The sequence below is a fragment of the Notolepis coatsorum genome (assembly GCF_963971535.1).
Source record: "Notolepis coatsorum genome assembly, chromosome: 16".
Classification (NCBI taxonomy): Eukaryota; Metazoa; Chordata; class Actinopteri; order Aulopiformes; family Paralepididae; genus Notolepis; species Notolepis coatsorum.
Genome location: NC_140180.1, coordinates 70,139,425 through 70,167,150, shown reverse-complemented (window position 1 = coordinate 70,167,150; position 27,726 = coordinate 70,139,425). Strand labels below are relative to the sequence as shown.

At 40.2% G+C, this 27,726-nt stretch overlaps 1 protein-coding gene across 1 annotated transcript in view; it reads right to left on the bottom strand.

The window, feature by feature from the left end:
* The window catches only part of jakmip1 (janus kinase and microtubule interacting protein 1), a gene marked incomplete at its 3' end in the record, with an annotated part of 116,121 nt that overhangs the window by 14,370 nt on the left and 74,025 nt on the right, over window positions 1–27,726 (bottom strand). Inside the window, exons 8-17 of the mRNA XM_084332340.1 lie at window positions 26,657–26,827; window positions 19,270–19,329; window positions 15,043–15,171; window positions 13,508–13,636; window positions 10,342–10,425; window positions 8,584–8,646; window positions 5,883–5,981; window positions 2,371–2,472; window positions 671–724; window positions 488–553 (exon numbers count right to left, since the gene is read on the bottom strand). Coding sequence (XP_084188466.1) covers window positions 488–553; window positions 671–724; window positions 2,371–2,472; window positions 5,883–5,981; window positions 8,584–8,646; window positions 10,342–10,425; window positions 13,508–13,636; window positions 15,043–15,171; window positions 19,270–19,329; window positions 26,657–26,827 — 957 coding nt within the window. The remainder of the gene's footprint in view (window positions 1–487; window positions 554–670; window positions 725–2,370; window positions 2,473–5,882; window positions 5,982–8,583; window positions 8,647–10,341; window positions 10,426–13,507; window positions 13,637–15,042; window positions 15,172–19,269; window positions 19,330–26,656; window positions 26,828–27,726) is intronic.

Sequence of the window (27,726 nt, the reverse complement as noted above, 5' to 3'; positions counted from 1 at the left end):
TGCGCCACGTAGCCGCCCCTTAAGTTATAAAGTTATATAAGCATTATCAAGAAAGAAAGAATACCTAAGTTGTTTGCTATTTTCTTTGAATTTTGCCTATTTCTTTTGAATATTGTAAAGGCCTATTTTCTTTGTTGCATGTGCAAATGTTTAGTACATCATCGAAACCATTGGAGGCCAAGCAACACTTTGAACTGTGAGTAATTAAAAAAAAGAAACTAATTAGAACTGTCTGTTTAAAGCATCTAGTGGCTTGATGGAAAGACTGATTGATTGACAATGGAAGGAAGCCACGACATTGTTAAATGGCTCCCTGTCGGGGAATTGAACCCCGGTCTCCCGCGTGACACTACTATACAATACTACACAATCTTAGAAATGCAACAGTACTGTATACTGGATATAGCCTCCAGTACCTACTGTATGGCTATGACAGTGTTTGTCAGTAGAGAGACAGACCTTGAATGAAAAGGGCCATTCCACCAACCTTCTCACACAGAGAGAGCACCGTGCCTGCCTGGATCACCGCTACCTGCTCCTCATTACGCAGGTTCTACACAAGAGGAGGAAGCAGCACAGAGAGGTGCTGTGATCAGTACTGTAAACTGTAGACTCCAAAATGTAATAACTATTGTAGAGAGTATATCACCATCATCCTGTCCAGACTTACCCCGTTATCACCCAGGATATCCAACTTCTTCATCAGCTCAGGAATGATCACATCCTACACAGAGTTCACACACACACACACACACACACACACACACACACACACACACACACACACACACACACACACACACACACACACACACACACACACACACACACACACACACACACACACACACACACACACACACACACACACACACACACACACACACACACAGTATTCACCGACTGTATATTAGACATCAAATCAATCAAGACATTTATGTGCATGCAGTCTTCTTTTGTGGGGTATTTTTTTTGGCAATGTCTTTTGCGAGAGCAAGATTCTGTCGAGACTAGGGGTGGAATGATTATGTCCATATGTTGACATTTCTACTGCATTTCAGTTCAGTTAAATTTATTTGATGATTTTCAGAAGTGTAAATGGTATACAAATGTTATGCAGTCAGCAATAAATGAATACCGGTATATGCTGTTAAAACCTCACATTGTTATGGGTTCAGGGGTACCATCGACACCCTCCAGTTACTAGCTTGCAACTGGAATACATCCTCCTTTTTGTACTGGGACTCAAACCAGCAACCTTTCAGTTACTAGTTAGCCTCTCTGCCTCACATTAATTTGATAGATTGATACAGCTGGATTCCCACATTTATACTGATGCATTGATTATTGTTTACACCCCTAGTCCAGAAAGACTATTTGCATGGTAATGTAATGTGTGTGCCTTACCATTGTCTCTATGGGATAGAGCAGAAATATTTAAGATGAATTTTCTACCAAGGCTCACGTATTGCTTCCATTCATCTTTCCTATGTCCTCAAAATTGGTTCAGATATATTACAGTGAAATCCGTTATATCGGATTCCTTTGGAATAACGACAAACCCCAGAATCGCATACAAGAAATGTATTATACCCAGATCCAGGGGGGGTCTAGGAGTCCCAGACATATTTTAGTATTATCTTTCATACAATGCAAAGTATCCATTGACTTGGGCCTATAAACCAGACTCTCTGGAAGGCAGCTAGGAGTTACTGGAGAACACCATGGTATCTCTAAATAAGAACATATGCTTGGCATCACTGTGGAACTGTCCAAAACCACCACCTCTATTGGATAACATTATTATCAGGTTTTCATGTTCCATTGTAAAGCAGCTACAAAGGAGATTTAGCATAAAGGGGCTTTCTCTTCCATCTTGTCCTATTTTAAACCCAATCCTTTCAGCTGGAGGTAATACTTTAAGTAATAGAACTTGGCAGAGGCATGGTATTACAACAGTGGGACAGATCTTTAGTGATGAAATCTTACCATTCCAGCAACTTAAATCGGATAATAGTGCGGAAGTCTGTGTTAACCGACTCTGGACAGTGGGTTGCTGCTTATCTACCAAAAGACTAATTATTTTAAACGGGAAGGAACGTAAACCAGCCTGCTTCTCTAGGGACTCTTGGCTGGAGGAACACCCGGACTTGCTGAACACTGAACGAACAGACTGCCTTGTAAAATACTTTGACAAGGGCCTAGATGACCACTGGGAGTCTGTCCACAGGTTCCTTGAGAACTCATGAATCATGTGGTATAATTAATATTTAAGTGGTAACTGATTTTGTCTGTCTGTGGGATTGTCGATCGCTGCTTTGGTTTTTGCAAACATTCTTTTTTGTTTGATCATTTGATATCGTTAGTCACCTTGACTCCCTCCTGGTGACAGTAGATCTGCAGGGAACTGCTGCTGTTCTCTGGGAAGGCAGACATGTGAAGGTTGAGGGCTGGAGATCTGCGCTCTCTCTCCTGCAGGGAGGACACAGGCATTCAATATCCCACTCACTTCTCATACACACAAGTACACAGGAATGCACACTAACACCGAAAGTGCATATTAAAAGGGAATGCCAGGCATTTTATGAATTCATGTGTGTTCTTCCTGTGTCCCAGGGCAGTTCAGTCAGTATTTGTGAACATGCACCACCATCTCTCCTAAAGCTAGAAATCAGAGAGAACCTGCCAATTGGTGATGTCACTGGGATGTAAAATCTGGGGCTGTTCCATAAACAATGAATGAGGCTCCGATCTTACGAGGCCATACAATGTTTGTGAGCTCTTATACCAAAATGTAAGGCATAAAAATGTTATGACCTCATAAAGTCAGAGTCCCATTAATTTTCTATGGTGGCAACATTTTGCCCTTTCGTCATAAAAAATGCAATAAAATATTAGCAAAGCACATTCTCAATGGGCACCAAAAAACAATGCAGATTTATTTTGCACATAATCTCACATCAAAAAATGCTCAACAGTTACCTTGTCTTACAGGGACTGCTACCTTATCATTTCATGGAGCTGCAATCAACACAACACAAGGATTCAATGTCCCTGACGACATCACCAGTGGTCATATTCAAACTCATTTACTCTCAATAACTGTCACAACTAAATGAATGTGTGCAAAACTGCTTAGAATTTTTGGATGTGACATGAGATGAGATAAATCAGCATGTTTATTTTTTTGGTGAAGTGCCCATTTAATATAATAATAATAATTCATTTTATTTGTATAGCGCTTTTCAATGAACCAAAGTATAGCATCTTTAAGCCTCTGTGAGCCCCTCAATGAGACAAACTGTGTTGGTGCGCTACTGAAGCAGCAAACCACCAGCAATGACATGGTTGAAGTTCTGCTGCTAGCAAGGGGGAGTGGTGCAGTGATGACGTCTACTTACATGGTACTGATTGCATGGTACACAGGATCTGTCAAAATGAGGCGGGTGGAAACACATGGTTTTAAATGGGAGATGCAAACCAAAGCAGTGGGGGGGGGGGGGGGGTTGGAAACACATGCCACAACTAAAGTCGGAGAAAACTTCAGATGGATGACGTCAACTCTAGATGCTCAGATAATAGCAATGTACAAATATATACAGTACACGAGTTACAGATATACAAATGTATCTGCATTTGTGTTGAGATTATCAATTTATCCAATTGATTGATAAATTCCTTTAAATGACCATAGAGGTATGGTGATAAAATAGCTTACATCAATCTCCTGGTTTAATAAAAAGATAGCTTCTTAAAGGAACACGCCAACATTATGGCAAGAGCGCTTACCATTTTCTCCAGAGTCAGACAAAAAGATGTGCGTTCAGTGAAAAGCTATCCGGCTGTAAGCTAGCCTGGTTTAGCACAAATTAATGGAAGCAGATAAGGACCACTAGCCTAGCTGTTGGCCAAAAAGCACCTCTCCCAGAGTTTTAAGCTAGGCTAGTGGTCCGTATCCGCTTTTGTTCATTTGTGCTAAGCTAGACTACTGTAGCTTGCAGCCGGATAGCTTTCTACTGAACGCACAGAGAGGAAATTGGTATCTATCTTCTTGTCCAACTCTTGAGAAGACGGTAAGCGCATTTCCCATGTTTGAGTGTTCCTTTAACAAAGGAATTGATGCATTAGACCAGAAAGGACCTATGGAAAGCGATGAGTTTCTGAACAAAACCAGGAGATAATGCTACTATCAACACATGTATCTAGAGAACCTTTTATGGATGTATGAATAAATGAATGATCATTGCATTTATATAGTGCTTTTCAAAGTAATGTACCAAAACATTACTTCAGTACTATCTAAAAACTACAGGGGTGATAAAAATAAAAAGCAATATCAATTCCTCATGAGACGAGTGAATTAAGACAATTTACAACATCTATATTACAATATAGTGTAGCTGAGTATGTCATATGGATATGAATACAATCACGTGCAGTGAATTACTTTAAGAAAAACATATACGAAAGCGTATAAAACAATCACATGCAAGGATGAGAGACAAAATGAACAAAGATGGAGGGGTTGGATGGTAAACTTAAATATATTTTTATTCCATTAAAAATTATATTTATTTCATCTCTCCACATTCTTATACATCTTAAAAAATACACATTCCAGTTCAGTGGGAAGGTTGTGAAGACACATGCAGAAAACACAAGTACAGTACATACAAAAATGAATGTGTTAGGTTAGGGGTGGGAGATTCACACGATTCTACCTTTTGCGATTCTACGCTGATGTACAAAATTCAATAGTCGATCAGCTTTTGAATGTTAGAGATAGTCCTGATATAGATTAGATATTGATAGAGTATTGTTTCCATGTAAAACCATTTATTAAGGATATCTACATTCATGGTGTGGCGTGTGTCCGCTCTGTGCGCCACATCGTGCCCAAGTCCTTCATGGCAGAGCTCCAGGCTCACAGACAATCACCTTGTTTCTAGGCAACAAGGAAGCTGCTACATTGACCATTTAAAAATGTGGCTAAAAAGTCGTCAAGTTTAAATAAAAAAAGAAAGACAGAGCCCCTTGTTCAATTTCTTTACAAACAGCTTTGTTACAAGGATAATGATTCATCTAAACAGTTTTAAGCATGTAGGAGCAGGACAATCCAAGAATGACGTTCCTCCTCTTATACTCTTTCTAGAGTGGAAAATACAAGCAGTGTTTGAGTTCAGTTGCCTTGTGTGCCTCCTCCAGAACCAGATTCGTCTTTGGTTTGTTCATACAACAGATTCCAGGTTGTGTGATTTATTTTCATTGTCCTCAAACCCAATCATTACCTCTTTGACTTGACTTTAAGCTCAACTCAAGTTAAGTCAGTCGACTCACTTTTTTAATCACCGTGTATCAATGTAAACATCATGTTTGTAAAGCTATTATGCACATGAGGTGGTGTAACAATAATTACAATCACAATGTGTTGAATGCATTGAGAATCATTTGATAATCAAATTGCAGCACTAATTAGGGTTGGGCTTAGGGTTGGCTCCTAAACTGACGGTTGAATTAGTAGTGGAATTATTTAATTATCTTCCTCTTAGTTTTATAACCAATTGTATTGGTTGTAGGGAGGTCAGTCAGCCAATCAAAAGGCCCCTCGAAACTTCAATCATCATTTTAAGTTTTTATTTCAACCAAAGGGCAAAATGTCAAAATGGCTGTACTCCTCTGGTGCAGAGATCTGATTTGAGGTGCGTCATGAGAATACTATAAATAATCATAATCAAATTGTGAAATGGTTCCCACCCCATGTGTGTGTGTGACATGTGGGTGTTTGTCTATCTGTCTGGTCACTGTATGTAGGTCTTTCGTCTGGAGGGGAGGTTGTTGGTGTCGCCCCCTGGTGACAGTTTGATGGCGGTGCACTCTCTTACTTCCAGTTCCAACACTCTGAACTCCAGCAGCTCGTTCTGGTCCCTGGAGTCCTGCACTTCTGCCTGCAGCCGCGACTCAGTCTGCTGCAGTGCACACATCTATATATATACACACACACACACACACACACACACACACACACACACACACACACACACACACATGCACACACACACGTGCACACACACACACACACACACACACCCTTTGAGTTCTCACATGCGAGATATCATTTTGGGAACTGAACATTTCACTGATGAATCATTCCAAGATCATTCCAAAATACAAACAACCAACAGGGTTTTAAAGACCCATTCCAGTTAGAGACATTACCAACGTAAAATAACAAACCTTTCACAGCCCCGAAATATAAGTAAACCCTGATATTCATGTGTTGTATACAGTTAGTCCTTGTATCAAGAGCTCATCGATTAAAAATACATTTCTCCATCCTTTTCTTTTTGAGTGGTGGAGCTACCCATTTTTATTAAAGGTCCCTCCACTCAGAAACCTGTTTTTTCTACAGTTAACTCCTCTTGGAGGCATGACTTTGACTATACAGATTGTTATTTGTGAAGAACTTGTCACAAATAACAGTCAACTTTTATTTTACAAAAAATTATGTTTGGTGAAAGTTAGATTTGCGCTTTATCAATCCCAATAGGGAAATTCATTCTTGTTTGATGATCAAGAGGCACCTTTTATATATATATATATATATATATATATATATATATATATATATATATATATATATATATATATATATATATGAAAAACGTTCTGAGGGCTGGGCGATTAATCGATGTTATCGATTCATTCGAATGAATGATTTAGGACGATTTTGAAAAATGAAAAATCGATTTTCAATTATATATATATATAATTATTATATATATAATTGAAAATCGATTTTTCATTTTTCAAAATCGTCCTAAATCATTCATTCGAATGAATCGATAACATCGATTAATCGCCCAGCCCTCAGAACGTTTTTCACATTCTTCCACTGGAGGGAGGAGCTTCTCCGTACTTCCTCACAGTCGCCTGTGTGACGCAACTAAATCTGAGAAACTATCATGGTCGCTATTGCCCAGCTGGCCATGCGGTCATACAGGAAGTACTAACTGCTAACAGTGATCTATGTACAAAAACAATTCTGGAGCCCCAGATCCTATGGGTGTTCTACAGAGGCACAATGGAGAGCATCCTAACTGAATGCATCACCACCAGGTATGGAAACTGCTCTGCCCTGTGTAACGGTGTATGAATGATGTGACAATTAAATCTGAATCAACACTGGAACCGTATTTAGCATGCAGTTAGGAGTTTCCATCTGCAAACATGCATAATAGAAACATTTCAACAAAGTTAGGCAATTTAGTGAGTGCTTTACATATCATGGTATAAACTATATTGTGAATGGCCACTCTCTAGATCCCAAGGTCCAGAAAGACGTTTTGATAGGGGCCGTCACTTATTTGTAAAACAATAACTCGTAATTTCACGATTTCTTTTTTTATAAATTCCAAAACGTCCTTCCAGGTGATCTAGATCTAGACAACACCATTCTGAATGTGTTACACTGTTACAGTATGTTATTTGAGTTATAACACATCGCTTGGTGTCGTGTGAAAACCTAGTATCTCCAACATGGTAACAGGAATGAAGATAAACGTAAGATGTATGTTTTACTTGCTACGAGTTTTGAATGGGTTTGAATTGAAACACTCTTAAGTCCCAATATGCAATCAAGATGTAAACAAATGGGTAGTACTATACAGTATTATAATACAGTATATAGAAAATAGGACTGGAGATGTTCATAAAAGGATTTACACTACCACAGATAAATATTTGCTGTATTTTGCGGCTGTAAAAAGATTTGTTTACATCGGTACCATTCGTAAATAGTAAATACTTGTGTAAAATACTTAAAGTCTGATTTTCAGTATCCAAAAGACGTTATATTCCGTCTACAAATCAAACTTTTGTATATATATACAACCTAAGCCCATCGCCTGATCTGCCTAGTGGCTAGGACAGCCCTGCTGGAATAATGGAAAACTATGAATTAGTGATGCAATTTGATTATCAAATGATTCTCAATGCATTCAACACATTTGTGATTGTAATTATTGTTACATCATGTGCATAATAGCTTTACAAACATAATTGTTACATTGATATGTGTGAATAAACAAATCAAACTTAGAGAATATGTATGAATAAACAAATCAAACGTCAACAATATGTGAATGAATAAACCGTACATTTATGTGCAAACAATAGCAGCAGCTAACAATTAGTGAGTGAGTGAGTGTGTTTATAAAGTGAGTGAGTGAATGAATGAATGTGTTTATCAAGTGAGTGAGTGAATCAGTGTCGTGAGTGAGTGCATGAGTGAGTGAGTGAATGAATGTGTTTATCGAGTGAGTGAGTGAATCAGTGTTGTGAGTGAGTGCATCAGTGAGTGAGTGAATGAATGTGTTTATCAAGTGAGTGAGTGTCACAGGTGCTTGGCATCAAAAACGCCCAGGTAAACCTTCAATACAAGTAAAAACATAACCGTAAAAACATAACAGTAAAAAACATAACAGTAAAAACATAACGGTAAAAACAAAAACAGTATTTGAGGATTTTCCGCCACACAACAGTGCTATATGTATTGATTGTGTCAGAGGTCACAGGTCATCCTACCTTCTCATGTAGATCCTGATTGGTCCTGAGCATATACTGCTTCTCCTCCACCCACTTAGAGTCCTGTCATCAGAATCACACAAATACACCATGAATGACAAACACAGATCTGGTAACACATCAAGTAACAGGGAAGGAAGGAACAACAACACATATAACAGTATGTTTTTACCATAGTGTACAGTATGAACAAGCACCCAAACCCCAAGATGATGGAAATAAACTCAACTCATAACCAGATCCAAGACCCACCCACCCAAAACCATAAGCAGGGTTCCTGCAGGTTTGAATAGAATATAATACCTATTTCACGGCCATACTGTGAAAAAGTATGAAAGAAAATTACTATCAAAGAACTAATTCCATACAAATTGTTGGGGGAGGGGCTGCTTACTTTGTGTTCCCCAAAAACACATTTAACGTGATACAGATAAGTTATCGCAACATAGAAGTCACTTAATCCAATTTTTTTTAAGACCTATCAAAATAATATTTAAGACTCCGTGGGAACCCTGATAAAAGAAGCCTATCTTCCTTATAGTTCACACGTAAACAGACACAAGCAAACGGGGACAGAATGGCTGTAACACACACAACTTTATTGGTCCAAGGAAAGACAAGGTACCGTAGACGGGCCACTACTGGGAGTACAGAAGAGAAAAAGGGGCTGCATTCACAGTCATGAAGTGTCCCAAAACAAAATGATATCAGAAGAACAGAAGGCATTCCAACGTGAATTAAGCGCAGTGCAGAACAGAACTCTATAGCAGACAAGTGGTGCAAGGAGCCACGGCAGGAAACATGCAGGAAACATGCAGTGACAAGAAAATAAAACTACAGAGAACTTTGGAGAGAGCTGTGTGAGAACTCCTTCTGATCGTCTGCTCGTTGTCTCCTTGTGATCTTCAGTTATACTGTACAGGTATGTCCTCATTTAAAGTGCTCTACACAGCAGTGTCTCCTTGTGATCTTCAGTTATACTGTACAGGTATGTCCTCATTTAAAGTGCTCTACACAGCAGTGCCTCCTTGGAATCTTCAGTTATACTGTATGTCCTCATTTAAAGTGCTCTACACAGCAGTGTCTCCTTGGAATCTTCAGTTATACTGTATGTCCTCATTTAAAGTGCTCTACACAGCAGTGTCTCCTTGTAATCTTCAGTTATACTGTATGTCCTCATTTAAAGTGCTCTGCACAGCAGTGTCTCCTGGTCTCTGCTACTCTGGGAAAAGTAAATAAGGAACTAAAAGTAAACAAAAAGTTGATGACACGTTGATCACTCAATTTAGCTTGTTGTTCCCAATCCAAAAAATAACTGATCTCAGTTTTGCAGAAATAAAATTACAAAATGTTCAACTTTCAAACCTGGAGTATTATAGCGTTGAGGGATTCTTTCGCAAGTATCGATCAGAGAGAGAGAGAGAGAGAGAGAGAGAGAGAGAGAGAGAGAGAGAGAGAGAGAGAGAGAGAGAGAGAGAGAGAGAGAGAGAGAGAGAGAGAGAGAGAGAGAGAGAGAGAGAGAGAGAGAGAGAGAGAGAGAGAGAGAGAGAGAGAGAGAGAGACAGAGACAAGGAGCATGCAGTGGCAGAACTGTGACATCACATGGGGCGGGGAATGACGATGTCAAACGATTCTGCGGCAGAACCAGTCAGCATAGAACCAACAGACCAGGAGCAGACTGGGCAGACAGAAAAGGAGCAGGACCAATGAGTGCCGGGCCATGGACCACCTCTTGGCCCCGCCCCTTTTCTCTGTTACCTGCCCCCTTTCGACCAATGCCTTCTCCAGGTCAGCGATCTTGGCCTGGCAGCTGCTCAGCTCCGCCTGCAGCTGCTCTCGTGTCTGTGGGGGAGGGAACACCGGACCAATCAGAGACTTGGGTCGTCATCGTTGGCATGGAGACAATGACTTGTCAGTGGGATGGATGATAACTCCCTGTTAATTCACTATGTAGGCTACTACTACAGAATCACTATATTGAATGCAGGTCGATGTCAACCAACACGCCAAGCAGCCTTTTGTGTGACACCAGTGCGCAACGCGGAGTCCGGTCCGCTCACAGTACGCCCGACTCTGTGGCGGCCTTTAAGATGTCATGCTAAGATGTGTACTGTACTGTACTGTAGAACTACAGTATTACTACTATAGGGCAGCGCATACAGTATCACTATCTGCAATCTCCTAATAAAGCAAGTCATTATGCACGTAGACTAGTGTGTGTGTGCGCTGAAGCAGGTGGCCAGGAGAACGCAACAAGACGGTATAAATATGGAATATTAATAGTATATTCCACTATAGCTATAGTGTGCTGTATGATGACAATACATTTGAATCTAATCTAATTTTGATCCGTCGCAAATCGCTTCCACGCTACCTGTTGAATACGGAGATCAGCACATGCAATGCTGACCCTTGTTTTGCACACGGCCCTCACCTTATAATGAGCTGGAGGGCCGTGTCTGTATGCAAATTCAGGTGTACGAGAACGCGCTCCCAGTTTATGAATGAGTGACGTACGTTCATTCATGCGTTCGCAGCTGCGATCATTTGGCAAGTTAAGACGACCTCTCCACACGTTGAATCCGGGGGTAACTGTCGTAGGCTTTCTCTTACGAACTTCCAAGCAGGTTGTTGTAAGAGAAAACTTAAGACAATGTTGGTGAATGAGGTCCAATGTGATGTGTGGAGAGCTAGCTAGTTACGAAACATACATCAGATCATTCACCGCTTGTCAACCAAAGTCAACGTCATTAACAGAAATGCTTGCTAGCATGATGTTAGCTCATTAGCATTGTCACTGCGGCACCAGTCAAGTGACCGGTCGTTGCCAAGCTGTTTGTTGTTTGTTTGTCTTGCCTTTTTCAGTAGCGCTCAGCCAACTTTGGCTGTATGTACACATGTCCTTTCTCTCTTTCTCTCTCACTTTCTCTCTGTTCGCTTCTCGGTGCACCTTGGTGATGTACTTCTGTGACAGACACACACAGAGAGAGCGTGATGGCCGCCGTGGGCTATGCGTGGCAAAATGTGGTCACTTGCGGACGGCCTGAGAGGAATGTTTAGTAGGACACATGTAGGACACGCGCACAGATCATGTACACGCTTCTAGCGACTTGCGCCAGCTTCAAAACTCAGGGTACGGCCTTCAAAGGGTCCATTGCAAGTGGAGTCCTTTGTCAGGATGGTATTCGTGGACTTCTCAAGTGCATTCAACACTGTGCAACCTCATCTGATGGGACAGAAACTCCTCCGGATGAATGTCAACCCCCACCTCATACTGCTCATTCTCTCCTTCCTCACAAATAGACACCAGACTGTTAGATTCAACGGCAACTACAGCTCCAACAGAACGGTATCCACCGGGGCACCCCAGGGAACTGTCATCTCACCAGTCCTGTTCACTCTGTACACCGACGACTGTAGCAGCTCAGACCCTGAGATGCTCTTCATCAAATACTCTGATGACACAGTCATCGTTGACACCACCAACTCCAATGACCGCATCATTGGAGAAATGAACAGGTTCGCACAGTGGTGTAAGAACAATTTCCTGGACCTAAACCCCAGCAAAACAAAGGAACTGCTGGTGGACTTCAGGCGTGACCCCACAACTCCCCCAGCTCTGGAGATAAATGGCCAGAAAATAGAGCGCGTTGAGGAGTATAAATATCTTGGCACCACCATCGACCATAAGCTCACCTTCAAGACCAACACAGATAACATCCACTCTAAGTGCCAACAGCGACCGTTCTTCCTCAGGAAGATGAGGAAGCTTCAGGTGCGACCATCAATCCTGCAGGCTTTCTACAACTCCTTTGTGGAATCGATAATGTCCTTTAACATCACAACATGGTTTGGAGTGATGCGTGCCATCAACCGGAAACCTCTTGACAGGGTCGTTAAGATCAGCGGCAAGATAATTGGGAAGGACCAGGAGCCACTCAGCAGCATCCACAAGAAACGGACAGTTAAAAAGGCATCCCAAATAGTTGTAGATAACACACACACCCTTCACACCCATTACAAACTAATGCCCTCAGGCCGTCGATACAGAGCTTCATCACTGAACAAAAGGGGCTTAGGTAGCTTCGTGCCAACCTCCATCAGATTGCTGAACACCTAGGTCTGGTGGAGGCCGGACTGCCCCCCCCCCTCCACCTGATGGACACATACTATGTACTGTACTACTATTATTTATTATTTATATACATACAGAACTGCTCCACATGGTTTTTAATATATCATGCTTTAAGTACTGTAGTTTTAATGTAGTTGGTGTTTTTTTATATAGTGGTATTTTTATTGTAGTTTTAACTTTTTTTTTTTTATATATATAGTGGTGAGTGTCTATGTATTGTGACTGTATGTTTGTCTTTCAACCACTGCACAAATGAAGTTCCGAAAGGAAAATAAATTTGAAGTTGAAGTTGAGTCACTTGGTCGATCAGTGCAATGATAAGACACTGTTCACTGTACTAGTGCTGTGAGTATGGGGAACAGTACAAGGGTATAGGTTAGTGTAATGCACATCAAACTCTCTTAACACAAGTACCATATAGGATGTGGGGCAGGGTTACATTTTACATTTAGTCATTTAGCTGACGCTTTTATCCAAACAAAGTAACTTACAAATTGTAGGAGGGGTGCATCTCTCACGGCTAAGGGTAAGTGGTATTGTTCAACAAGCAGTGCATAGTAGTATAGACATATTAGTATAGTAGGTATAGGTATAGTAGCATAGTAGATATTAGTATAGACATAGTAGCATAGTAGATAATAGTATAGACATAGTAGCATAGTAGATAATAGTAAAAGACAGTAAGAATATTAGTTTAAAAAAATGTAATGTAAGGAGTCAGAATAGGAGAGGTGACAAGATGACAGATGAGGAAATAGAGTTTAGGATAGAGGCTAGACGGTGACTGACCCTGGCCTCCCTCTCAGCGTCTAGCGAGCCTCCCGCCTGCTCCTGCAGGAGTGCGTAGGCCCGCTGGAGAGCCTGGTACTCCCTGGTCAGCTGGCGGAAACGTAGCTCCGCCTCCTCACGGGTCACACTCTGAGGTAAAAGATAGGTGGGGTCAAACACACACACACACACACACTCTTGCGTCACTACCCTTGTGAGGACTAGAGACGTTATATTTACTACATTCACTCCCCCTAGTGACTAACCTTCACATAACTCTAATTCTAACCCTAAAGGGAGGTCCTCACAAAATTACCTCACTTCCCCCAGTGTCAATCAATCAATCAATCAATCAAATGTATTTGTATAGCACATTTAGACATGACACTTGTCAACCAAAGTGCTTCACAGTAAGTCGCATACAGTAGCTAAAAAAATAAAGTGCTCCTAAAGTATAAAATAAACAGAAAATATAAACAACCAACGGACAGACAAAGAAACAGAACAGCACGTCAAAACAAGCAAGGCAAGAGTCAGAGTGAGTCAGGGAAGGCTAGGGAGTATAGATGAGTTTTGAGTTTAGATTTAAAAGACTCGATGGAGGGGGCAGATTTGATGGACATGGGGATGCAGTTCCAGAGGTCAGGGGCTGCGACAGCAAAAGCACGCCCCCCCTTAGACTTGAAATTGGACCTACGGGTAGTTAGGAGACCCTTATCAGCCGATCTGATGGCCCCGACGTTGGTATAGGGGGTGAGGAGGTCTGCTAGGTAAACCATTTAGGGCTTTATAGACTAATAGGAGAACCTTGAAATCTATCCTGTAGCGCACCGGGAGCCAGTGAAGGGAGGCAAGAACAGGGGTGATGTGAGCTCTCTTCTGAGTACCTGTGAGCAGTCTAGCAGCAGTGTTTTGGGGTAGTTGTAGGCGGGCTATGGTTGACTTATTAAGCCCCAGGTACAGGGAGTTGCAATAGTCTAATCGTGAGGATATGAAGGCGTGAATGACTCTTTCAAGGTCTGAGGGGGAGAGAATGGCCTTGATCCTAGCTATGGAAGAAACACCCCTTCACCACAGAGTTCACCTGCCTATTGAAACTAAACTCGGGGTCAAAGAGCACGCCCAGGTTTTTCATAAAGGGCTAGACTAGGGCAGACAGGTTACCCAGGCTGCGGGCGATGACACTGGTTTGGTTTGGGGGGCCGAAAAGAAGGATTTCGCATTTTGACTGGTTAAGCTGTAAGAAATTGTGTGCCATCCAGCATTTTATGTCATCTAGACAGGATCGGAGACTGTCAAGATTGGATTTGTTGTTTGGTTTCATGGGAAGATAGACCCGAGTGTCATCGGCATAATTGTTATGCCTTGTGGGGACACACTCAATCTTAGCTACCACAAGCTATAGTTTCTGATGACTATACTCTACAAGTTATAGTTTCTGATGACTATACTCTAGTCTACAAGCTATAGTTTCCGATGATTATACTCTACAAGCTATAGTTTCCGATGACTGTATACTCTACAAGCTTTGTTCGTGACAAAGAGGCCGTTCTCACGTCTTCTAGGTCCTCTTCAGGCGTGGCGGGGGTGCGGTCCGTCAGGTCAGTGTTGTAGGAGGTCAAAGAGGAGGTTTCTGAGTCTACAGATTCCTCGTCAAATCCAAAATATGTCTCCACAACATGCCTCTGCAGAGAGAGAGAGAGAGAGAGAGAGAGAGAGAGAGAGAGAGATGTAAAATATGCCATGTTACCATTATTTTCAGTCTAATTACCCAATAATAATTCTATACAAAACAATCCAGCACAACACAAATGTCTAGTATTTTCATTTTATGGCGTCAACGTCCTATGAAGCCCAATGTCTACACTTCAAATATTCCAAGGTTTTTTCCAAAGAAATGGAAAAAAGACATGCGTTACCATGTCAGATAAACCAATACAATGTTGAAGGCCAGTTTCAATCTAGTATGTGGCGATCTTTCTCTTTCCATTTTCTGACATTTACAATATGAAGAGGAACTGTGTCAGGTTCTTGGTGGTACAGACGCCACTACAGATGGAGGGGGGCAAAGCCTGACAGAATGCTGTAATGTCTGATCCCGATTTGCAGCATTGATAGGATAGCCACAGCGCTTCAGGAATAGGTCTCGAAAGCCTGAGAGAAACTGTCCGGTTAAGTTGCGCTGGTCCGCGTGTCATCATGAATCTACAAGCATTTTATTTATCATCATCTGAATTTGATGATAAAATCTAAATATTCTGAAAGCCCACTTTGTTTGCAACTCGTGAAGCATTAATAAACGGATCGATTATAAATAGAGCAGCGGAGTAGACTGCCATCATCCTGTCTGCAGAGATAACCATTTATAAGCAGTTTGTGTTATTATGAATATGAATAAAATCATGGATTGTTTGTTCCTGTACTTTTCTTTAGCAGCAAGCTATTATAAGCAAACAAAAATTCGTTAGATTGGACATTTTGATTAATTATATCCAGGGGTATATCCGGCTCTGTGAGCAGAAGCACATGCACGCACATGCACGGATGTGCATGCGCGTGCACACAGGAATGCGCTACACTTGACTGATGCGCCAACTCGCTAATTACCCACCTGGCTAATTTGCATAACAATAGCGCAGGTCGTCAGGTGTGTTGAAATACGTTCTCAGATACATTCACACAAAATTTGTGAATGAAATGTGTTACATTCCATTTGTAGAGGCAATTTGGCATTGTCTTTAGTCTGTGCGTACGCGAGGGAACATTTATGTGCACACGCCCGGGAGCACGCGCATGCACGTGACGTCATTAAAACACTGTGCAACCAATGCAACCCTGATTATATCAAGCGGAGAACGGAGTGCTCATTTACTTTATTGAGAAAGAGAGAGCGTGAGCGAGAGAGAGCAAGAGAGAGAGAGCGAGAGAGAGAGACAGAGACAGAGACAGAGACTTGCAGCTGGAGTTGACGTCAATGCGAGTGAAACACGCACTGTTGAGTCCTGGCTTTAGGCAGAATCACGAACAGTGGTTTAAGAGAAGTTATTTTGAACGTGATTCATTCATTGCGCACAAGTTAGATGACATGTTGCGCATGTTATGACTTACGATGCGTCGGTCATGAATATTCAAATTGAAGGAAATATTGCTTCAAATTTTTTTCTAATTATCTCTAGAAAAGAAACAAAACCTAATTACAAGATTAAAAAGTGCTAATTTACTCATGCAAATGTATGAATTTCTACTATACTATTGTCCACTATATATAGTAAATATCGGGAAACATGAAATACATAAAACATGTGGTATTTTTACATTCACCAAAAATAAAATCATTGCCATGGTATTAAAATTTTTAAAAAGTTACAGAAAATCATACTTTTTTAATGAAATAGAACTATGACAATTAAGTACCTCAGATGAAGAACCATATAAGTCTGTTCTAAGTTTTCAGAGGAATGACATTTTCAAACTTTATGATTTGATGATAAGTTAAAGTGTGGTGATCACTCATAGTTAAAGACAGTTGAGGCTGAGTAGTTTATTGTGATATATCACATTCACAATCAAATTTAGTGTGATCTAGAATCGATTAACTTCACAAATGAAAATACATGGGCTGTAAATTTTTTCTTAATTACATTACATTTTTTTACAGACTTACATGGCTATTTAGTGCAAGGGTTCAATTGCATTACAAGATAATGACAAAAAGATTTATACTGTAAAGCTATACTGTCAGAACTAAGAAGAATACCGTGATATATTGGTCCTAATTTAATCAGGATTAAAACAAAGAGAGAATGCATGTTCCACAATGTTTCCAAGGTTGTCCGTGATCATAGAAAAACCCTGTATGTACACATTTCTTTCCAAGCACATAGCAAAGAGATCTCACCATCATGTTTATAAGTCATCTCCTGGCAACCGGAGAAGTAGAGACAGACCAGCGCACACAAGCAGATGAAGGAGGAGAAGTAGAGGATGAGGAGGATGTACTCCGTCATACTGGATCTACTATAGAAACACCTATATAAACAAATCTACAGTATCACGCTTGGATCCACAACCCGGTGATCTATGCAGTAGCACCAGTCTTTCAAACAGAGTTCTGAGATGACATCCGTTATGCTCTCACTCCATACATGACGGAGAGTTCAGCGACATCCACTCTACTCCTTCCAAGAGAAAAAAAACAAAGAATCTCAAGATGATATCCCACTCTCCCAGTTCCCCCAACAAAACAGACCAGTATCTGTGTGTTAGGAGTCCCAGTGCCAAGCATCTGTACACCGGTCTCTGTATGCCACACCAGTCAGGAATAATGTTTGGAAATATGGAAAAGAGCGTTTCTAGCACATCAATTGCCTCTGCCTCCTCCTAGCAACGTCCCTAACACTGCAAACTCCCAGGACGATGACCCAGCCCATCATATAATCTCACACACACACACACACACACACACACACACACACACACACACACACACACACACACACACACACACACACACACACACACACACACACACACACACACACACACACACACACACACACACACACACACACACACACACACACACACACACACACACACACACACAGGGCAATTAATAAAATTGTATACACACACACAGGGCAATTAATAAAATTGTATACACTATCAATTGCGATTTTAACTTCCAACAATTCAACAAGACTTTTTGCCAGGTCTTGTTTTTTAGTCAGGTCATATTTTTATCCAGTTAGTCTTAAATTATAGTGTAACGTTTGGCTATTTAAAAGCATTGAATGGAGAGAGAGAGAGAGAGAGAGAGAGAGAGAGAGAGAGAGAGAGAGAGAGAGACCCTCTCTCTCCTCACTATTAGAACACAGCGAAAACTGATTTATCTGCTGTGCCTGTGAGTGTTTCCAGGGTTACTGTAGTTTAGCTTAGCTTAGTTAATGTTAGCAGCTAACGTTAGTTAAGGTTTTACCACGGGCATACAGGAATGGCGAAGATGCAAAGTATGTTAGACACATTGGACCCATTGCTCGTGGAGTTTTCACTGCACATAGAAACAGCGTGACTCACGGCAGTTGTTGTCACAGGCTGTTGAACACAGGGCTGAATAGCTAGATGTCATAGCTTCTCAAATTGAAGGTGCGCGCTATCTGTCTATTATGAAATGACAATTGCGCGTCATTGAAGGTCTGCGCTGGTCTATGTCTATTATGAAATGACAATTGTGCATCATTGAAGGTACACACTGGTCTGTGTCTATGACAATTGCGTGTCATTGAAATTGGGTTTGAGTTTAATCTATCAGCTCTCACGGTACCGAAATGTGGCACATATTGATCTAGCGTGAATCAATACTCTGTAGTACCGACGTAGTTCGGTCGGTACCCTTAAAAGTACAGAGTTCGGTACCAAACCCTAACTGCTAATACTAAAGACACGACTGAATAATGGTGGAGCGTGTGTGTACACCGATAGACGCTTGGTAAACATGTGGTCTCAGCTGTGAAGGATGCTGTCATTATCATCTCCTGAGGCCAATTAGACACACACACACATGTCATGTACAGTACATACACACACATCTAAGTCCAATTAAGCGCAACAGCCTACTGAAGAAAGGGTGGTTGCTTAGTGAACACTGTGTGGGACTGTGTGAAATACAAACACACACACACACACAGGAGATGACACAAAACAAGCACACATAAATAATAAAATATGATAACAACAAATTCAAACACATGCGCACACACACACACACACACACACACACTTACTTTGGATAGTTTCAGAGGTTTCCTGCGGTTCTTTACGTTGGTCACCAATCGGTCACGTTCCTAAAAGAAGAACACATTGCAGATTAATAAAGATTTATAAGGAAGAACACATTACAGATGAATAAAGATTAATAACAAACACATTGCAGATGAATAATAAAGATGAATAAAGAACACATTGCAGATGAATAATAAAGATGAAATAAAGAACACATTGCAGATATAATAATAAAAATGAATAAAGAACAACACATTGCAGATGAATAATAAAGATGAATAAAGAACACATTGCAGATTAATAATAAAGATCAATAAAGAACACATTGCATATTAATAATAAAGATTAATAAAGAAGAACACATTGCAGATTAATAATAAAGATTAATAAAGAACACATTGCAGATATAATAATAAAGATGAATAAAGAACCCATTGCAGATTAATAATAAAGATGAATAAAGAACCCATTGCAGATTAATAATAAAGATTAATAAAGAAGAACTAGGGATGCTCGATATTGGCTTTTTTACCGATACCGATATAGTCCAACTCTTAATTTCCGATACCGATATCAACCGATATCACATTTTAATGCCGATATCGGCCGATAATATCGGTAGGCCAATAATATCGGACATCATTTCTATAAAATATTTTTTTTGCAAAACAGATACCGATATCAACCGATATCACATTTTAATGCCGATATCGGCCGATAATATCGGACATCCCTAAGAAGAACACATTGCAGATGAATAATAAAGATTAATAAAGAACACATTGCAGATGAACCTCTAAAACATGATAAGTGTAAAGATATTACTGCATGAGGCTGGAAATTAAATATCACAATATTCAGAGGGACCTTTTTTCTATATCAATATATATCACAATATCTGTTTACATATGTCACATAATGAGACTGATATTGGACTGAATAATAATAATGGGATATAGGGGTGTAAAGGTACGTATCCGTACCGAACCGTTTCAGTGTGTACCGTACCGTAGGAACTGCATGGTGATAATGAGATACTGAGACTGATATTGGACTGGATGGTGATAATTGGATAATGACACTGATACTGGACTGCATGGTGATAATGGGATAATGAGATGGCACTGTAGTATGATATTGCATAGCAGTATGTTCACTTGGAGGTTGACAGTGTGAACTTGTAAACAGGCCCATTAGTCTGGGATCCATCAAAATAATGTGTGGAGATTGAGTCAATATTTTGGAAGCTATGGCTTGGAAATGTAATAACACTGGGAATTGTAATAACTTTTCAAAATGTAGTAACTTTTTCCTTTAGAAGGACTTTAAAATGTAATAAAACTGGATAATGTAATAACTTTCCGGATGCATGCACACATATTACTTGTTAAACACTTTATTGACTGCATTCGTTACAATGTTGCCAAAGCAACAATTATTATTAAAACATTACTGTCAAATAAAGAGTTAACAGACATGTATAAAAGTCACACTGATGTGGTCTGGAGAGAGACAATAAAGGTTGTTTGTTTCAAAGAGAGAATTTGTTCAATCTTTCAAAAAACCTTCAAACACAATTATTCAATAATGTAAAGTTGCAGTTTGTTCATGGAGCTGAAGCATTTAAGAAATTAATATAATGTTATTCCTCTAAAACCAGAATAATAGTGCGTGTGTGTGTATTATATGTGCCACATTAACTGGCAAAACAATTTTTATACTCTAAGAAACAACAGTTCACTGGTCTCTCCCTCTCTCTACAAGTTTGTCTGTGCAAAATTTGTTGCAAAATGTGATCCTTTTATTTTTCAAATCTTTACATACCATGATATTGTTATGTTATTACATTGTCTGGTTAAGTTATCACGTTACACATCCTAAACGTTTTACTCACCGGATAATGTAACAACCATTGGATAATGTAATACTTTTAGAGAAGGTTTTTCAAGCTTATTGCTTGAAGTGGTTGAATTTGGACAGTGCCTTACTCTTATCAAAGATATCATATTAACTCATTCAGCGCCATCGCTTAATGAGCCAGGGGGTGCTAGAACGCCATCGCTTTAATCAATGGGGAGACTGCAAGATTTGCGAGTGCTTAAAATATATCTTATATTATAGCTATGGGTCTAATACACCCGTCGATTGTCAGTGAGTTGCTTCCAGTCAACATGCACAAAACAGATTGTTTTTTCATCCGTACACTTCCATTTTATACCGTTTTGAAAATGAGTATAGTTTTGGTGATTCTTAGTAATCCCAGGAAAAGACGCGATAATAGCCCTTTAGTGGAATACACTAAAACACGTTGTCATTTTTCGCCTGATTATCGAATCTTCCTAAAATCAACGCTAGATTATCATTATTATCCTTCCTCGTGCATAGATGAAATGGCCCTCGTAGCGCGGCGCTCCCCCCGCCACCTCCTGAACTTAACGGTAAACAGCCACACACACACATATCTTCGATCGCAGTAGAAAGAAATATCAGATCAACGCAAGATTTTATATATAGAGTCCTTACCTGGTCTCTGATGTAATGCAAAAGAAATAATCCAATTATCTGATCGCCATTCCAAATACTGCTCGTGGAAGTCCGTCCCACATTGTAGGCGGCGGTATTTGCCCTTTTGCGAGCTCAGACCCATTCCCAATGATAACATCAGGCTGGATGGATGAAAAATGAATGGATATAGCTAATAAAAGAAATAACGATTAAAACCCGACTTTACTCGTGATTGGCGCTGAATGGTTGGCGAGTAAACCCGACTTTACTCGTGACTGGCGCTGAATGAGTTAAAGGTGCAGTGTTGAAATTTAAAAAAGAAACTTAAAGGACGGGTTCACTTTCACAGGTTCTGCAACCATTTCCTCAGTAGAACATAATATGAAGACACACACTGTGAGCTTTTCCTGTTTTGGAAAAGGACGTATATCATGTTTTTTTTTAAGGCTAAAACACTTGCCCCATTGGATTGGAGCCTGGTGAGAGGATGCAGCAGCAACGCTACTGCATGAATCATGGATGAAAAAAAGTGAAAGAGAGATGGTCTAGAGCAGGGGTTCCCAAACTTTTCAGGCCGCGACCCAAAAATAACGGGGTCAGAGAGCCGCGACCCCCACTATTATAGGAGGTAAAAAAAAATACAAATAAATAATTTTTATTTAATTTTTTTATAAATGGAAATGTATGGTTGAAACATGCACACGTTCAAACGCACACACACTAATAAGCATAGGAGGCTTTTAACCAGGGCCGGACTGGGGAAATCATTCAGGCCAGGAAATATAGTGCAAAATATAGCCCCAGTCAGGCCACTTTTTAAGCAGGGGGTCTGGGGGCCCCCCACCAGGACATTTAGTGTTACAAAGACTTCATTTCCTGCATTCTGGTGTGTATTATATGTGCCACATTAACTGGCAAAACTATTTTTATACTCTAAGAAACAACAGTTCACTGGTCTCTCCCTCTCTCTACAAGTTTGTCTGTGCAAAATTTGTTGCAAAATGTGATCCTTTTATTTTTCAAATCTTTACATACCATGATATTGTTATGTTATTACATTGTCTGGTTAAGTTATCACGTTACACATCCTAAACGTTTTACTCACCGGATAATGTAACAACCATTGGATAATGTAATACTTTTAGAGAAGGTTTTTCAAGCTTATTGCTTGAAGTGGTTGAATTTGGACAGTGCCTTACTCTTATCAAAGATATCATATTAACTCATTCAGCGCCATCGCTTAATGAGCCAGGGGGTGCTAGAACGCCATCGCTTTAATCAATGGGGAGACTGCAAGATTTGCGAGTGCTTAAAATATATCTTATATTATAGCTATGGGTCTAATACACCCGTCGATTGTCAGTGAGTTGCTTCCAGTCAACATGCACAAAACAGATTGTTTTTTCATCTGTACACTTCCATTTTATACCGTTTTGAAAATGAGTATAGTTTTGGTGATTCTTAGTAATCCCAGGAAAAGACGCGATAATAGCCCTTTAGTGGAATACACTAAAACACGTTGTCATTTTTCGCCTGATTATCGAATCTTCCTAAAATCAACGCTAGATTATCATTATTATCCTTCCTCGTGCATAGATGAAATGGCCCTCGTAGCGCGGCGCTCCCCCCGCCACCTCCTGAACTTAACGGTAAACAGCCACACACACAGATATCTTCGATCGCAGTAGAAAGAAATATCAGATCAACGCAAGATTTTATATATAGAGTCCTTACCTGGTCTCTGATGTAATGCAAAAGAAATAATCCAATTATCTGATCGCCATTCCAAATACTGCTCGTGGAAGTCCGTCCCACATTGTAGGCGGCGGTATTTGCCCTTTTGCGGGCTCAGACCCATTCCCAATGATAACATCAGGCTGGATGGATGAAAAATGAATGGATATAGCTAATAAAAGAAATAACGATTAAAACCCGACTTTACTCGTGATTGGCGCTGAACGGTTGGCGAGTAAACTCGACTTTACTCGTGACTGGCGCTGAATGAGTTAAAGGTGCAGTGTTGAAATTTAAAAAAGAAACTTAAAGGACGGGTTCACTTTCACAGGTTCTGCAACCATTTCCTCAGTAGAACATAATATGAAGACACACACTGTGAGCTTTTCCTGTTTTGGAAAAGGACGTATATCATGTTTTTTTAAGGCTAAAACACTTGCCCCATTGGATTGGAGCCTGGTGAGAGGATGCAGCAGCAACGCTACTGCATGAATCATGGATGAAAAAAAGTGAAAGAGAGATGGTCTAGAGCAGGGGTTCCCAAACTTTTCAGGCCGCGACCCAAAAATAACGGGGTCAGAGAGCCGCGACCCCCACTATTATAGGAGGTAAAAAAAAATACAAATAAATAATTTTTATTTAATTTTTTTATAAATGGAAATGTATGGTTGAAACATGCACACGTTCAAACGCACACACACTAATAAGCATAGGAGGCTTTTAACCAGGGCCGGACTGGGGAAATCATTCAGGCCAGGAAATATAGTGCAAAATATAGCCCCAGTCAGGCCACTTTTTAAGCAGGGGGTCTGAGGGCCCCCCACCAGGACATTTAGTGTTACAAAGACTTCATTTCCTGCATTCTGGTGCAGGCATTTTTGTATTTGTACCCTTTAAATGCCAGTGTTTGTGATGGCATCAAAAATTATTGTTAAAAAACAGGCTAGCATATGTATGATTAGCAACAACACTGATTTTGATGGATTTTCAGTTTTTTTGTAATGTCAGATTGAAAATAATACAATCTTTTATTCAACTTCAGCCCTGATCATAACACCACATATTAATTTTATAATTCTAACCCTTTAAATGCCAGTGTGTGTGATGGCATATATTTGCAATATATCAAATGCAAAGTAGATTTTTCTGGGGGGGATTATTACAGGCTAGCATGTGTCAATGATTAGCAACAACAGTTTTTGTAAGGGTCCCGCCTCCACCAATCACATGCGGCTCCTTTTGTGTGTGTGTGTGAGAGCAAGAGAGAGAGAGAGAGAGAGAGAGAGAGAGAGAGAGAGAGAGATAGTTCTCCAACTTGTGTGAGTTGCAGTGATCTCCTGGTTGTTCCCCACCTAGTTTATCTAACTATTGCGCTGCTGCAACTAGAAACACTGTCCTGGCCTGCTTCTAAGTTCAGTGGCTTTTTTTTTTATTTTTAATTTTAATTTTTAAATCATCTGGCGACCCCTCCGCGGTGGCTCGCGACCCTCCTGTGGGTCGCGACCCCGACTTTGGGAACCCCTGGTCTAGAGCAGGGGTTCTCAAACCTTTTTATACCACGACCATTTATTTATGAAAAAAAAGATTGGGCGACCCCACACTTAATGTATCGCGTCATTTCAACATGGAATTAAGGAATATCAAAATAAAAGCACACGTTGTTGAACTTGATCATGCATATTTATTAGAACATTTTATTACAGCACTATGTTATCAATACACATTTATAAAACGAGGCATTATTATAATCTTTTTTTACTTTCCAATGCGTGACCCCACTGTCACCTACCCACAACCCCACATTGGAGAGAGAGAGAGAGAACCCCAATATAGTAGGAACCTACATTTACCATTTGACATGAGACCCGTTTTCTTTGAAAACAGTTCTGTATACGGTTATTACGGTATGACATCAGTCAAAATGTTTAATCCACTATCCAGACCTCATGTCTGTTTATCTCATGTGTTCCAGGACACAGAGCCAAGAACGGAGCGTCTTGGAATAGAGGACTGGTGCTTTAACAGGTCCTACAGTATATTCTGGTAAATAGGTTTCCCTTGTGTTGGTCTGGACTTGCTAGTCTGAAAATGTGATCTACTGTAGGTGCTGGAAAAAGACTTGGTATTCCTTGTCAACAGCTGTTGTTCAGGTTAGCCATTCAAAAATGGCACCACATTTAATTTGAATAATCAGACCCGCAAACAACCAATCACCTCTCTAACCTCACACTTGCAACCAGTAACACCGCCTACCTAATCTAGTGCCCAGTGTGGGGCAGTCAATCAGGGAAGGGGATAATGAATTTGAAACTTGGATGCTACACCCACCAAAGATTATCTATTAAATTCAAGGGAAGAGATGCAGAGAAATGCATCATCTAAAATGAGATCATTTTATCATTATCATTTTTGATAGTATCGATACATAATATATCGGTGACCATGATAGTGATTTTTTCATGTATTGGTCCGATGAGCAAAACTGGGCACATAAGCAAACATATATTAGCTAGTGATAGTGATATATATATATATATATATCTACAATAATATCATCTGGTGATAGTGATAGATATCTGCAAAACATATATCGTCTGGTGATAGTGTGTGTGTTTGTTTGGGTAACGTTACTTGAATGTGACGCAGCACAGGATTGTGGGCTGACATTGTTTCAGTACAAAAATAGTATGTACAAAATTCAATTATCATAGAAATGTGTTTTAATTATAGAGATCATATCGACATCTGTAATATTGGTATCGTCCAAAAGGTTCATATCGGTGCATCCCTATACAGTATAAGTTCATGTGAAAGTAACAATATTGGACCGTCATGTTGAAAGGTATTATGCTCTACCTCTATAATAGGGCTTGTGAATGCGCTGTCAGGTGGCGCCACCAAGCACCATCTGTGTTTGACTTTGTGTTGAGGTGGATGTTTGGAATAAAAGATGGTTTGGATTGGATGTGTTGCCGTGTGAAAAGCAACCGTCACGGGTGAAACATCAACTCTTCTCATTCTCCATCCCTTCCCCCGTTTTTGTACATTTTGTAGTTTTAGTCATTTCTCTATACAAACTGAAGTAAGTAACCCACCAAAGATGGCGACCTGCATCTCTAGCAATGCACAGCGGCCTTCTGGAACCCTGACCTGCGTGAGCTCGTTGATGATGCCGCATTGCTCAGCAACATGCAGCTTGAGGAACTCCACTTCCTGTTCCTCGTGGGCGTGGCTTAGGTCCGTCAGCGAACTGGGTCTCTTCAGCTGAGGCTGATGGCACTGGTCCCGCGAAGGAGGGCGAGAGGAGGAGGCCTTCTCCTTCTGAGAGAGAGCGAGAGACATTAGGATGATAAATCATCTTTTACATTATATTCATGCTTTTCCGCAAATTACCATTGGAGGTCTCCCTTTCGCAGTGTTCAAAATATCAATGAGACAAAGTTGAATAAAAATAAGGAAGTTCCAGGCACTCTTCTTGTATATAAAAAAGGCTTTAATAAATAGCTTAGTTCATATTAAAACCATTAAAAAAAACACCAACATGTTTCTGCCTCTCTATCTGCCTTCTTCAGGGCATATCTAAGTTGAAGTTGAATCCCATAACAGAGCTCCCCCATTCATCTACAACATTCTATACTTATAATTGTTGTTTTTGGTGTCTTATAATCCCGTAAGGGATGGGTCGTCGCTCGTCGGAAAATAACATTTCATTCATTCATTCATTCATTCATTCATTCATTCATTCATTCATTCATTCATTCATTCATTCATTCATTCATTCATTCATTCATTCATTCATTCATTCATTCATATAAAGACAGTGGAGGTTGAGTACTTATAAAGACAGTGGAGGTTGAAGACTTCTAAAGACAGTGGAGGTTGGGTACTTATAAAGACAGTGGAGGTTGAGTACTTATAAAGACAGTGGAGGTTGAGTACTTATAAAGACAGTGGAGGTTGAGTACTTCTAAAGACAGTGGAGGTTGAGTACTTCTAAAGACAGTGGAGGTTGAGTACTTCTAAAGACAGTGGAGGTTGGGTACTTCTAAAGACAGTGGAGGTTGGGTACTTCTAAAGACAGAGGAGGTAGAAGACTTATCAGACAGTGGAGGTTGAGTACTTCTAAAGACAGTGGAGGTTGGGAAATTCTAAAGACAGTGGAGGTTGGGTACTTATAAAGACAGTGGAGGTTGAGTACTTCTAAAGACAGTGGAGGTTGG